We start from the raw sequence: 12,355 nt of genomic DNA, 5'->3' as shown, positions 1-12,355 counted from the left end.
GCGTGTGTGGACTGTGTGGTGCGTGTGTGTGTGAACTGTGTGGTGCGTGTGTGTGTGCTTATGTGTGGCATGTGGTGTGTGCATGTGTGGACTGTATGGTGCGTGTGTGTGTGCTTGTGTGTGGCGTGTGTGCATGTGTGGACTGTGTGGTGCGTGTGTGTGTGCTTGTGTGTGTGGTGTGTGCATGTGTGGACTGTGTGGTGCATGTGTGTGTGCTTGTGTGTGGCATGTGTGCATGTGTGTGGACTGTGTGGTGCATGTGTGTGTGCGTGTGTGGCGTGTGTGGACTGTGTGGTGCGTGTGTGTGTGCTTGTGTGTGGCATGTGTGCATGTGTGTGGACTGTGTGGTGCATGTGTGTGTGCGTGTGTGGCGTGTGTGCGTGTGTGGACTGTGTGGTGCGTGTGTGTGTGCTTGTGTGTGGCATGTGTGCATGTGTGTGGACTGTGTGGTGCATGTGTGTGTGCGTGTGTGGCGTGTGTGCGTGTGTGGACTGTGTGGTGCGTGTGTGTGTGCTTGTGTATGGCGTGTGTGTGTGGACTGTGGTGCGTGTGTGTGTGTGCTTGTGTGTGGTGTGTGTGCGTGTGTGGACTGTGTGGTGCGTGTGTTGTGCTTGTGTGTGGCGTGTGTGCGTGTGTGGACTGTGTGGTGCGTGTGTGTGCTTATGTGTGGCGTGTGTGCATGTGTGTGGACTGTGTGGTGCGTGTGTGAGTGCTTGTGTGTGGCGTGTGTGCATGTGTGTGGACTGTGTGGCACACACACTTGCATTTTCCCGGGGGCTGATCCATTGCATTTGTCATCTTCTCCAAAGGGGTCTATCTTTGCTGAAAGATTTGCTGACCAAAAAAAAAAGGGTCGGGGGGAGTTCAGCTGCTGATATTTTTTTAAATTTGGAAACAATCAGACCAGTCAAACTGCTCCCTTTTATGGTTAGAGAAACTGAGGCCCAGAAGAAATTGAAGCAAGAAAAAGGAAGTTGCCCAAGTTTACAGGCGAGTTAGTGGCAGCATCAGCACTAATGCCCAGGACTCCTGGCCCCCAGCCCCAGATCCTCTTTCCACCTGCCTCTATGGCCCTCCTCACATTTGTGTAGATGCATAGCTTTTGCCTGTGGGAGAGGAGGGATGGGAGACGTGTCCAGACCCTCCTCGGAGGCCACATGAGTGGGACTGTTCTCGGCCCAAGTCTTTCCCGTTCTTCAGAGAATTTGCGGGGCCCCTGGGCACGCAAGCTGAGATCCACCCAGCCCTGGTCCCTTGGTGAGAACTGAGGGACAGGACCTGGTTCTGGGGAGAGATTGCAGGGGAATGTTCCTCCCTTCCGCAGCCCCCCCCGCCAGTTAGGAGGCAGGCTCCCACCCCAGAAGGTGGCCAGGTTTTCATGCCTTCCTAGAGAAAGCTGGGGCTCATGGCCTCCACCACAGGGAGATGCAGACCCTCAGACACAACTCTGTGAAGTCACAACCAGCCCCAATTTACAGATGTGAAACTGAAGCTCCAAAAAGTCGGGAGGTCACTGAGCGGGGAGGTGATGGAGTGGGAACAGCTCCCAGATCTGGCTGAGGCCGAAGCCCTGGAGAGATCCCCGCAAAGCTCTCTTAGATGTCTGACTTTCTGTTCTTCCTGAAGCCTCACTCCCTTCTCTCCTGGTGCAGACACATCCCCGTCAGAAGGCACCAACCTCAACGCGCCCAACAGCCTGGGTGTCAGCGCCCTGTGTGCCATCTGTGGGGACCGGGCCACGGGCAAACACTACGGCGCCTCGAGCTGTGACGGCTGCAAGGGCTTCTTCCGGAGGAGTGTGCGGAAGAACCACATGTACTCCTGCAGGTGAGGAGCCTCAATTTCTCCAGCAGGGAAATGGGCACACTTGGGCTCATGGCCCCAAGGTCTGTCTTCTCCCTGAGTGGGTGGGTCCCAGAGACAGCTGCCCTTCAGGGCCTTCACGGCTCTTCTGGTTTTGTAGGCTTTGTGAATCCAAGATGAGCATCTATTCTAGGAACCACATTTACTGATCATCAAGCTACTGGCTGCCGTTTATTGAGCTCTTATCATACGCCAGGCACCATACTAAGTCTTCGTGTGTATTTAATCATCCCCTGGAGCCCATTGTTCTTTTTCCCATTCCATGAGGCCTCTTCTGAAGTCTCAGTAGATGAGCCTGTCTTCCACTCTGGTGTTTCTTCGGGGACAAATAAGAGATTGACCCCAGGCCACTCCACCGACCCCAGGCCATTCCACTTACCCCAAGGGCTTCCACCAAACCCTAAGTCTTCTCAAGGCCTTGGAGAGCCCTCTTTCGAAAGCATCTCCTGTTCTGGGTAACGACAATAATAAAATCATAGCAGCTGTCAATCGTGAGCACTTGTCATGTACAGAGACTGTGCCCATCAGTGCATGACTTCATTTCACCTGTCAACACCCTGTGAGATGGTTACTGTTGTTATTCCTGTTTTATAGAGGAGGAAGCTGTGGCGTGGAGCGCTAGGCATTTGCCCAAGGTCAACCAGCTTGAATCAATGGCAGAGCCAGGGTTAATATTCAGGACCCCACCCATCACCACTGTGTGGCACTGCCTCTACTTCCTATCCGCCTCCAGAGAGAGGCTTATGTGAACCAAGTATTAACTCTGAGCCATAACCAGGAGCCTGCTCTGGGTTCTGGGCTTTTATAGGATGTGGTGGAAATAGCAAGGCTCTGGTACTCAAGAGGTCGAGGTTCCCAACTCAGCTCTAACACCAACCAGCAGAGCGACCCATGACCACATGTTGCCTCTCTGAGCCTCAGTTTCCCCATGTTTAGCAGGACAGGACTGGGCTCTTAGAGAGTTCATAGCACCTCTCCAGCTCGTGGTGGGCTCAAGAGAGAACTCCTGGGATGAAGAGATGAGAGCACTGAGGCTGGGGGGTCAACTGGATAGCCAGGGCCCTAGTTCTGTCCTTAGAGGAGGAAGTTGTGTCTTCTCCATCCAACCATCCAAAGCCCTCCCCAGATTTAGCCGGCAGTGCGTGGTGGACAAAGACAAGAGGAACCAGTGCCGCTACTGCAGGCTCAAGAAATGCTTCCGGGCTGGCATGAAGAAGGAAGGTGAGCCTCGGTCCTCCCCGCCCCCCCACCACTGCCCCACCTGCACCCACATCTCCCCGACAGTCATTTACAACTGTAGCCACACTTTATGACTCAGTGGCAGGCCCCAGGGTGACTGGCTAATGGCTGAGAAGAGGGAGGGCCGGGAAATCTGACCATAGGGAGCGGCTGGGCTTGGTCTTGAGAAAGATTCAGAGAGATAAGCTCCTACCCTTGGCTCCTCAGGCTCCCAGCAACCACCACCCCTGCCTGCCTGTCTGTGCCACCACAAAGCAGCCACATTGTGTGTGTGTGTGTGTGTGTTTTAATATAATATTTTGAACATTAGGACATTGCAAACATCTGAGTACTCACTACCCCAGCTTTACAAAGGGGATAGCCTGGGGTACCCGATGCCTGAGCTTCCTGTCCCAGGGACAAATGCCCCAATTCCCTTAGTATTCATTTGTGGGTGTCAGGTGATCTCCAAAGTCTTCACATTCTAGAAAATGGGAACAAGACCCCAGTCCCATCCTGGACGAAGGAGGAGGAGAAGACCACAGCACAATATTTATTAAGGTCTTGCCAGGCCTCCTGCTACCAGCAGGTATCAGTCACTGGGCTGGCCTTTTTCCACACTTCAGTGGGCTGGGTTCATTTCATCTTCATGACAACCCTGTGTGGGAAAATGTCATGAAAATGAAAGGAGAGCAGCCCATTGAACCTATTACAATTCCTCCCTTTTTGTGGATGCAGGAACTGAGGCCCACAATGGTTAAGCAACTTGCCTAGGGCCCTACAACTGCTCCTTGGAAGACCTGAGGTCCCAGAGCTTCTGTTTTTGGGACCACACTTCAGCACTGTCTCTTATTTTATGCCCTCCAGATCCCAGGGACGTTTAAAATTGTTTTCAGCCCAAGCAAGGGAAGCAAAAATCTTTTAACTGCTTTAAAGTAACTTGAGGCCAGGCGCAGTGGCTCATGCCTGTAATCCCAGCACTTTGGGAGGCCGAGGCAGGCAAATCATTTGAGGTCAGGAGTTCGAGACCACCATGGTAAAACCCCATCTCTACTAAAAATACAAAAAAATTAGCTGGGCGTGGTGGCACATGCCTGTAGTCCCAGCTATTCGGGAGTCTGAGGCAGGAGAATCGCTTGAACCCAGGAGGCGGCGGTTGCAGTGAGCCGAGATCATGCCACTGCATTCCAGACTGGGCAAGGCAGCGAGACTCTCTCGCGAAAAATAAAAAAGTAACTTGAGTTCATTTTCGAATCTCTTCATTCCCTGCTCCTCTAAAGTCAACTTTTCCCAGCTCTGCAACTAGTCCCAGACCTTCCCTTCTAGTCCACAGTTGGGCCGCACTAGCCAAACCTTGGTCTAGTCCTGCTAGTTCTGTAGAAACACCCCTCACCCCCACCACCCAAGCACACCCCAGAAGCAGGAATGTAGGACCCAGCTTGCTCCAGGGCCCACTGAGAAGGAGGGGAGGGGAGGCTTTGGTAGACGCTGTTTCCCCTGTATCTGCTCCTGGCCCCGTTTTCTCTGCCCCCTCCCTTGGAAATATCTTCTATGTCTCATCCTTATGGGGCCTTAGTTTGAACTCACGAGCTGTCTTGGAAAATCTGGGCTTGTTGACCCCGATGCAGGAGTGGGTGGTCCCCAAGGCCTGCTCTAAACACTACAATTCTAACATCTAGACCTCAGTGGTTCTCTAAGGGCAAGAGGGGCTTTTTCAAGCTGCAGACACTCCCTCATCTCCCAAACCCAGTTTTCAATGGGGTTGAGCCTGTCCCATCCACTTCAGCTTCCATTCTGTGGACCGAGAAAGGTTATGAATGGGAACCTGATGCACGTGTGAACAGCTGGAGGCAAGAAAAAGATTGAGGAGTACAGACTGAGGTTCCAACATTCCCGTGGTTATATTAGTCAGTGATTCCATTATCCCAAAAGCCTAAGATTTTAGGCACTACGATTGCTCCTAGATGTCATCCAGAGGGCACTGCGTTTGAGAGAACATCTCTGTCACAGTGAAAGCTCAGGTCTGTGACAGGCAGAAGGGAGAGGGGTTGGCAGCCCTCCTGAGTGGATGGTCCTGCGTGTGGTCAGTTGTTATAAATGTCTCTTATTAGACATCCAGAGTCATTTTCACTTGTGTAATTTAGGGACGTTTCTGTCCCTTCTGGCCTCTAGTTTTCCCATCTATAAAATGAGGACATTGGATAATGAACGCTTCAGCCCTATGAGTCTCGCTCCTCACTCCCTGACCTACCTGCACAAGTCACACTGCCCACTTGGATGGGTGTGTTTGTTCCCTGGTCCCCTCTTTTTTTTTTTTTTTTTTTTTTTTTTAGTTGGAATTTTGCTCTTGTTGCCCAGGCTGGAGTAAAATGGCAAGATCTCGGCTCACGGCAACCTACACCTCCTAGGTTCAAGTGATTCTGCTGCCTCAGGCTCCCAAGTAGCTGGGATTACAGGCGTGTGCCACCACACCTGGCTAATTTTGTATTTTGAGTAGAGATGGGGTTTCACCATATTGGCCAGGCTGCTTTTGAACCCCTGACCTCAGGTGATCTGCCTCGGCCTCCCAAAGTGCTGGGATTACAGCCGTGAGCCACCGCGCCCGGCCCCTGGCCCTCTCTTGAGCTGCTGCAAAGCCAGCAAACCCCTTACTAGGCTGCTGGAAAGGGGGTGAGAGCCCCAGACCATTCAGCCTTAGCTCAGCCTTGAAAATAGCTGCTTGCTTCCTGGCCCAGGGAAACGGACATGCTGCCCGGAGGATAGGAGAGTTGGCTGATGGCAAGTGAGCATGGGTTAGTCGATGCTGATGCTTGTTTACATGCCTGGGTTACCTGGAAGTTCATGACACATGCAGTCACTTGGTTGTTTTGAGAACGGGCCAGAGTGACAAAGTGTTCAGTTGTCACTGTGGTCAAGCTGTAGGAAATGAGAGTATTCCTAGCTGTGCCTAAGTCTTCTAGGCCCCACCAACCCTCCTCAGCCTGCCGGGAAGCTCCCAAAGCCCGAAGAAAGTCTCGGTGGAAGTCTCACTGGCCCGGAGAGTTGGGACAAGTTTTCATTCTTTTTCTTGATGACCTTAGGAGAATTTGAGGACTGAAATCCAAAATAGTCCCTGAGAACCAGAAAGTGTGAACTGGGAAGGTGGGATTTCGAGACCATCTGAGTTTATAAGAGGGCATCAAACCTACCCTCTCCCCACTTTACAGAAGAGGACACTGAGGCTAGAGAGGTGATGTGATGGGTCAGGGCTGGAGTCAGGTCTAGAACTCAGGCTCCCCAGAGCTGAGCAGACGCCACGCTCCCTGGAGTGAAACTTGCAGTGATCCGTTTGGGAGGCACATTTCTTGATCTAGACGGCTGAAACGTTCTCTCGACCACAGAGAGGGGCTTCAGGTCTCATGGGCCTGTAAGTCTCCGCCAGAGGATAGTCCACCGTGGCCGGAACGGGCTCCCTGGAGGGACAAAGAATCCAGGGAGAACCCTGGGGGTCAATGGGCCAACAGCAGGCCAAGAATTCTTTCCTGTAACCCAAAGCCAGGGAGACAGACACCTGCCTGAGCCTCCACTGTCAGGCCCGGGACAAATATCCGGCTCCTGGCATCAAAAACCCAGCCCAGAAAGCAGACCCAGGGTTGCAGGAGGTGAGCGTTGGTGATGGCCCAGGGGCCATCTGATGGAACCTTCCTCGGAAGCCACGGCCCTGCTCCCCACGGCCCCCTACCCAGGAGTTCTCTGGGAAGACAGGCTCATCACCTCTCCGCCTCTGCCCAGGTCGGTTAATATTCAATAGAAGTTACATTAGGTCCCCGACCCTGCTAATACTGAGCAAACATTTGGAAAACATCATTCCGTGACTGAGCTCGCGCCGGGCACTGATAACGCCCGCCTAACCTTGAGGAGCCCTAGCCGCAGCTGCTGACAGCAGCCCTTTCATTCGGCCCGCCGGCCACTTGGCGCCCTGGTGGGTGGGTGCGGGCGCTGGCAGGAGGCTGCCGTGGGAGGGGTGTGGGCAGGTGGGGCGGACGGCCCGGGCAGGGAAACCGTGCTCTGAGCTGGCCCTGTCCACGTGGTGGGTCTGAGAGGAGGCTGTGCTTCTGGACTTCTGTTCCATCCACTGACTCCCGGGCTCAATGCAGAGGATTTGACTTTTATTCTCTGATTTTAACAGTGTGTCAACATCAAGAGAAAGTCGAACAGCTAGGGTGTCAATGTTCCCTGGAGAAATAGGGTTCTTATAAGAATTAGAGTTTATGACCAGGCGTGGTGCCTCACACCTGTAATCCCAGCATTTTGTGAGGTTGAGTGGATCACTTAAAACCAGGAGTTTGAGACCAGCCTAGGCAACATAACGAGACCCCATCTCTCAAAAAAAAAAAAAAAAAAGCCAGGCATGGTGACACATGCCTGTAATCCCAGCTATTCGGGAGGCTGAGGCAGGAGGATCACTTGAGCCCAGCAGGTTGAGGCTGCTGTGAGCTATGATTGCGCCACTGCACTCCAGCCTGAGCAACAGAATTAGACCCTGTCTCAAAAACAAAAAGAGAAAAAGAAAAAGAATTAGAGCTTGTCTCCTCCAGCACCTTATTTCTCTCACTTCACAAATATTTATTGAGCACCTACTGTGTACCACGCTCTGTTCTGGTGGCTGGGATGACAGCAGCGACAGCAGGGTTGGAGTTTTGGCCTTCTGAAGCTTCCTTCTCAGAGACAGACAGATAGTAAAGGAAGTAACAAATAATTCTACAATAAGTGCCCTGAAGAAAAATAAAGCAGGGTAGGGCAGGGCCAGGGTCGGGGGCATGCTGCGTGAGACAGGGTGGCTGGAGAGGGTGTCTGAAAGGCAACATTTGTGCAGAGGCAGGAGTGAAATGAAGATGCTGCGCTGTGCGGGAAAGGGAACGCCAGGCAGTGGCCACAGCAGCCCTCAAGTGTGCGGATGCATCCAGGCGGGGAGGCGGGTTTTCGGGGACAGAGTGAGTAGTGGGACGCCGCTAAAAGGTGCGATCAGAGAGGAGAGGAAGGGCCGTAGGGACTTGTGAGGTTGGAAGGCACTTGTTTTGAGCAGTAGGGGACACGACTTGAACGGATCCCTCTGTGAGAGGACTATAGACTGCAGGCACAAGGAAGAAGCAGAGCCCAGGAGGAGGCTGAGAGAGAGAACCAACCTGCCAGTCCCTGAGACGAGAAAGTGCAGGGAGCTGGCTGGCAGGGAGATGCCTACAGGTAGGGAAACTGAGCCCCAGAGAGAGGCTGCGATTGCCACCAGCACACAGAGTGGCAGGTTCCAGACAGGAAGCCGGGTCTCGTGCAGCTTCATCGTCTCTCCTTTCCGAATCAGCCAAGCCTCATTCCACAGTGAGGCCTCTTGGACTCTAAGGGCTATTCCATCCACTGTCAGGACAGTGAAAGGACCATCTTCTGTCTCAGGCCAAGACTGACCCAGATGGGGGCGGGCAGTGGAGCCTGGGGCCCCAGTGGGCTGAGGCTCCAGATCCCTCAGTGCCTGGAACAGAACAGCAGTGGGAGGGAGGGAGACAGCGCCTGGCCTTGCTGACACTGAGGTTAGTCTGGAGTACATGCAGCTCCTGATGATGTACAAAACCATCAAGGCAGTTGGAGCCCCCAGATCCCCTTGTTCAGGAATCTCCAGGCCATCTCCGTGTCACCCAGAGTAATTTGTTTTGCTTGCTTTACTCACTTTGATTTGGAAAGAAAGGGACCCTTTTGTAGACCGGAGCCTGAACATGTTTAATCTAGTCAAACCCCATCCTCAATGCTCAAGACCCATTTTAAGCCCATAGCTGAGTCATCACTGTCTTGCACGCCCCTAATGATGAGTGGATCACTCCTATAGCCTCTCCATTGTGTGGGGGGCAGTTCTGATCTGTGGAAAGTTCTTCCAGCAGCTGAGTTAGAGGCCATCTCCCCTCAATCCACATGCTGATGTGGGCCTGTTCTCTGGATGCCCCCCACCTCCTGCTCCCACTCCTCATCAGTCACAGACACTCCCACCCCCTCACTCCATCGCTGCTCTCCCTCCTCACCTCTCTCTGCCTCCTCACAGCCGTCCAAAATGAGCGGGACCGGATCAGCACTCGAAGGTCAAGCTATGAGGACAGCAGCCTGCCCTCCATCAATGCGCTCCTGCAGGCAGAGGTCCTGTCCCGACAGGTACCGGGGTGACCCTGCCACTCACCCAGGGGTCCCCCACACTACAGAGGAGCTCACCTCCTCCACCTCCATTCTCCCCAGCCAGGCCCTGGAGCAGCTGATGGGAGGGGCCTCAGATATTACAGAGGGATACTGAGTCCGGTGTCACATGGCCCAGTTAGCAGCAAGGGCAGAAATCGAACCTGGTGCCCTGGGGCACGTTCTGATTCATCCTACTGCCTGCATCCCACAGGCCAAGCAGAGTCTTTACCTTCACTGAGGGCCTGCAATCAGCTCAGCCCTGAGAGAACAAAGCAGTGGTTCAGTGGACAGAGGTGGCAACGTGGGGCCCAGCCCATCCCTTACTGAGTGACCTTGGGCAAGTCACAGCACCTCTATGAGCCATGGTTGCCTCACTGTCACATAAGGATGATGATTTTTTTCCCTGCTTCTCCTCTAAGGCTGAGAGACTGCTTGGCGCTCTAAAGCTGATAGAGGAGGAGGCAAGGGGCAGGTAACAGGTGAAGGCCAAGAGGGAGCCCTTCTCCCTCATCCCTGCCTCCTCCCTCCCTCCGTTTTTACCCTGAGCTTCCTTTAGAGCTGGAAGGCACCCACTATGCAGCCCCCTCCTCACATCTGATTCCAGGGAGGGGGCTCTGTGCAGGGGACAGAGAGTGCAGGAGGGCCCGGACATCTCCAGCATTTTCTTCCCTGTATCTCTTGAAGATCACCTCCCCCGTCTCCGGGATCAATGGCGACATTCGGGCGAAGAAGATCGCCAGTATCGCAGACGTATGTGAATCCATGAAGGAGCAGCTGCTGGTTCTCGTCGAGTGGGCCAAGTACATCCCGGCTTTCTGCGAGCTCCCCCTGGACGACCAGGTAAGGATGGGCGTGGATGGTGGGCAGTAGTGGGCACCCGGCAGGGCAGCCAGGGGGCTGCTGGCCCATCTGGGATATAGCCATGGACTGGCTTGATTTTATTTTATTTAACAAAATGCGTAATGCACACATGTGTCTGAAACTTTAAATCACCTTACAAATATTAACTCAGCTCCTCCAACAACTCTATGAGGTAGGTACTAAGGTTCTATTATTACTGCCATCTCATAGGTGAGGAAATTGGGGCACAGAGAGGTTAAGTAACCTGCTCAAGGTCACATAGCTACTATCCAGCACAGCTGGGATTAGAACCTAGTAGGGAAGCTCCAAAGTCCAAGCTCCTAACCATCGTACCCGTGGCTCTCCCAGGGGGATGTTGACAGGGATCCTGGGACAGGGATCAGGAGATTTTGACTTAAGCTCTGGCTCTAATACTGGTTGTCTGCCTAATCCTGGGCAAATGACTTCCTCTCTCTGAGCCTCAGTGTTCTCTTATCTGTAAAGTGGAAATGATAATATCCACTTTAGAGTGTGGTTGGGAGGACTGAGGACATTACTGTCTGAAAAGTGCAAAACTCGGGTGATGGAGCAAGCGGCGCAGTGGCGGGACCAGAGCTCGTCTCCCTAAATGTTAGTTTCTTCCTTCTTTCCCACCAAAACAGTTGAACTCAGCATCGTATTTCCCACCGTACTTTTTTTTTTTTTGGAATACTAAAATGTCCCTGGGGGAAGAAAGGGTTGAAGGAAGGTGGCGTGTATCTGAGAACAGATGAATTTCGGAGATGCCACCTATGAAGCTCCTGCCCAGAGCACCCCTGGGCCTCCAAAGAGGTGTTCCCCATCTAGGGAAGAGGAGCTAGGCTGGGCCACCTCCCCACCTTTGGAGACAGCCTCTGGTGCATTCACTTACCTGTTTCACACCTTTGCATAAGACACCAACAATGCATGTGAGTCTGTGAAAACTTCTGAGAAGTTGACTTCTCAGAGGCCAAGGCTTCCCAAACTCCTTCGGCCCCAAGATTCTCCTGGAACACCTGTTAATACTACATATAGGGACACTGTGAAAATGCTGGTTTGGCTGGTCCCCAGCCTCACACAGGGGCTGGACCCCGGGTCCTCTTCCATGGTTCCTCCCTCCATTAGCAGAGTCAATAGGGCAAGGATCTTGGACAATCTGCCCCTACCCTCTCCCCTGCTCCTTGTGCTCTGGCCCCAGTCCCCTCTGCTGGAGTCTCTACATTAATGTTTAATCCCTCCTGTTCCTTCCCAGGGGCTTAGCAGGGCAACAAGATACCCCCAACCTGAGCAATTGTTAACCTCGATTTCCCACCCAAACCTCCCTGGCTGGGGCTCAGAGCATTCTCAGAGAGCAATGATGGGTGGCCAATAACAGAGGACAATCATTAACACACCACCCGACCTCCCGGCCCACCCCCCAGAACAACTGCCATATCAGGGGGTTGAACCTGGGATCAGAAGAGCTCCCAGCTCCCCATTCCTGGTGTATGAGGAGCCCAGCTTGCCCAGTGCAGGTGGGGCATCCCTGGGAAAATCGGGCGCATTGTCCTCCAAAGGGCATTCCAATTCTGTTGACATTGCCCCAGAAACTAGATTCCCAGTTGGTGTGCTTCTTGGGCCTGGATACAACTGGAGAAAGAGACTGGGGCTTAGAGAGAGACAGCAATTTGCCTGAAGTCAGAGCAAGTTAGCCACAGAACTGGGATTCAAATTCAGGTGTTCTGCTTCGTGGTGTGAAGGCCACTGGGGTGACTGATGAAAGGCTTGCACAGTGCCTGGAGCGCAGGAGGCACTCAGCAATCAGCATCCTCGGCCTCCCTCCATACTGGTCATGGAAAGTGGATTTCCCCTCCCAGGCAGTTTCCTCTTTTTCTGTTTTCGTCACAAGATTCTATCCATGGGGAATAGAAGTGGCAAGGACAAGTGGCTGCCCAGGAGCAGCTAGAGCTAGAGAAGAAGTCAAGATGTTTGCTCATTCATTCATTCATTCATTCATTTCCCCTTTCCTTCCTTCCTTCATTCAAATATTTATTGAAGGCTTATTTTGTGCCAAATACCTTCAGGCAAATCTCTATTTTCCTCTAACAACAATTTCACCTCCTTACAGGCCTTCTCTGACCTCCCCATCTAATGTAGCCATTCTTGCCCAATTGCTCTCACCATCCTTTCCACTCCCCTCCCTCCCTTCTTCCCTTCCTCCCATCTTTTCTCCTTCTTCTTTCTT

The 12,355-nt window shown here is 53.0% G+C and overlaps 1 protein-coding gene across 3 annotated transcripts in view; it reads left to right on the top strand.

Moving 5' to 3' along the window:
- Positions 1-12,355, top strand: part of LOC105496401 (hepatocyte nuclear factor 4 alpha) — a 78,573-nt gene that overhangs the window by 50,036 nt on the left and 16,182 nt on the right. For all 3 annotated transcript variants that reach the window (XM_011766790.3, XM_011766788.2, XM_011766789.2), the window contains exons 2-5: positions 1,653-1,827; positions 2,990-3,084; positions 9,146-9,252; positions 9,958-10,113. In XM_011766790.3, coding sequence (XP_011765092.1) covers positions 1,653-1,827; positions 2,990-3,084; positions 9,146-9,252; positions 9,958-10,113 — 533 coding nt within the window. The remainder of the gene's footprint in view (positions 1-1,652; positions 1,828-2,989; positions 3,085-9,145; positions 9,253-9,957; positions 10,114-12,355) is intronic.

This window comes from Macaca nemestrina, chromosome 15 (assembly GCF_043159975.1).
Source record: "Macaca nemestrina isolate mMacNem1 chromosome 15, mMacNem.hap1, whole genome shotgun sequence".
Taxonomy (NCBI): Eukaryota; Metazoa; Chordata; class Mammalia; order Primates; family Cercopithecidae; genus Macaca; species Macaca nemestrina.
The sequence above is the reverse complement of the archived record's forward strand: the minus strand, read 5'-3'. Positions and strand labels throughout refer to the sequence as shown.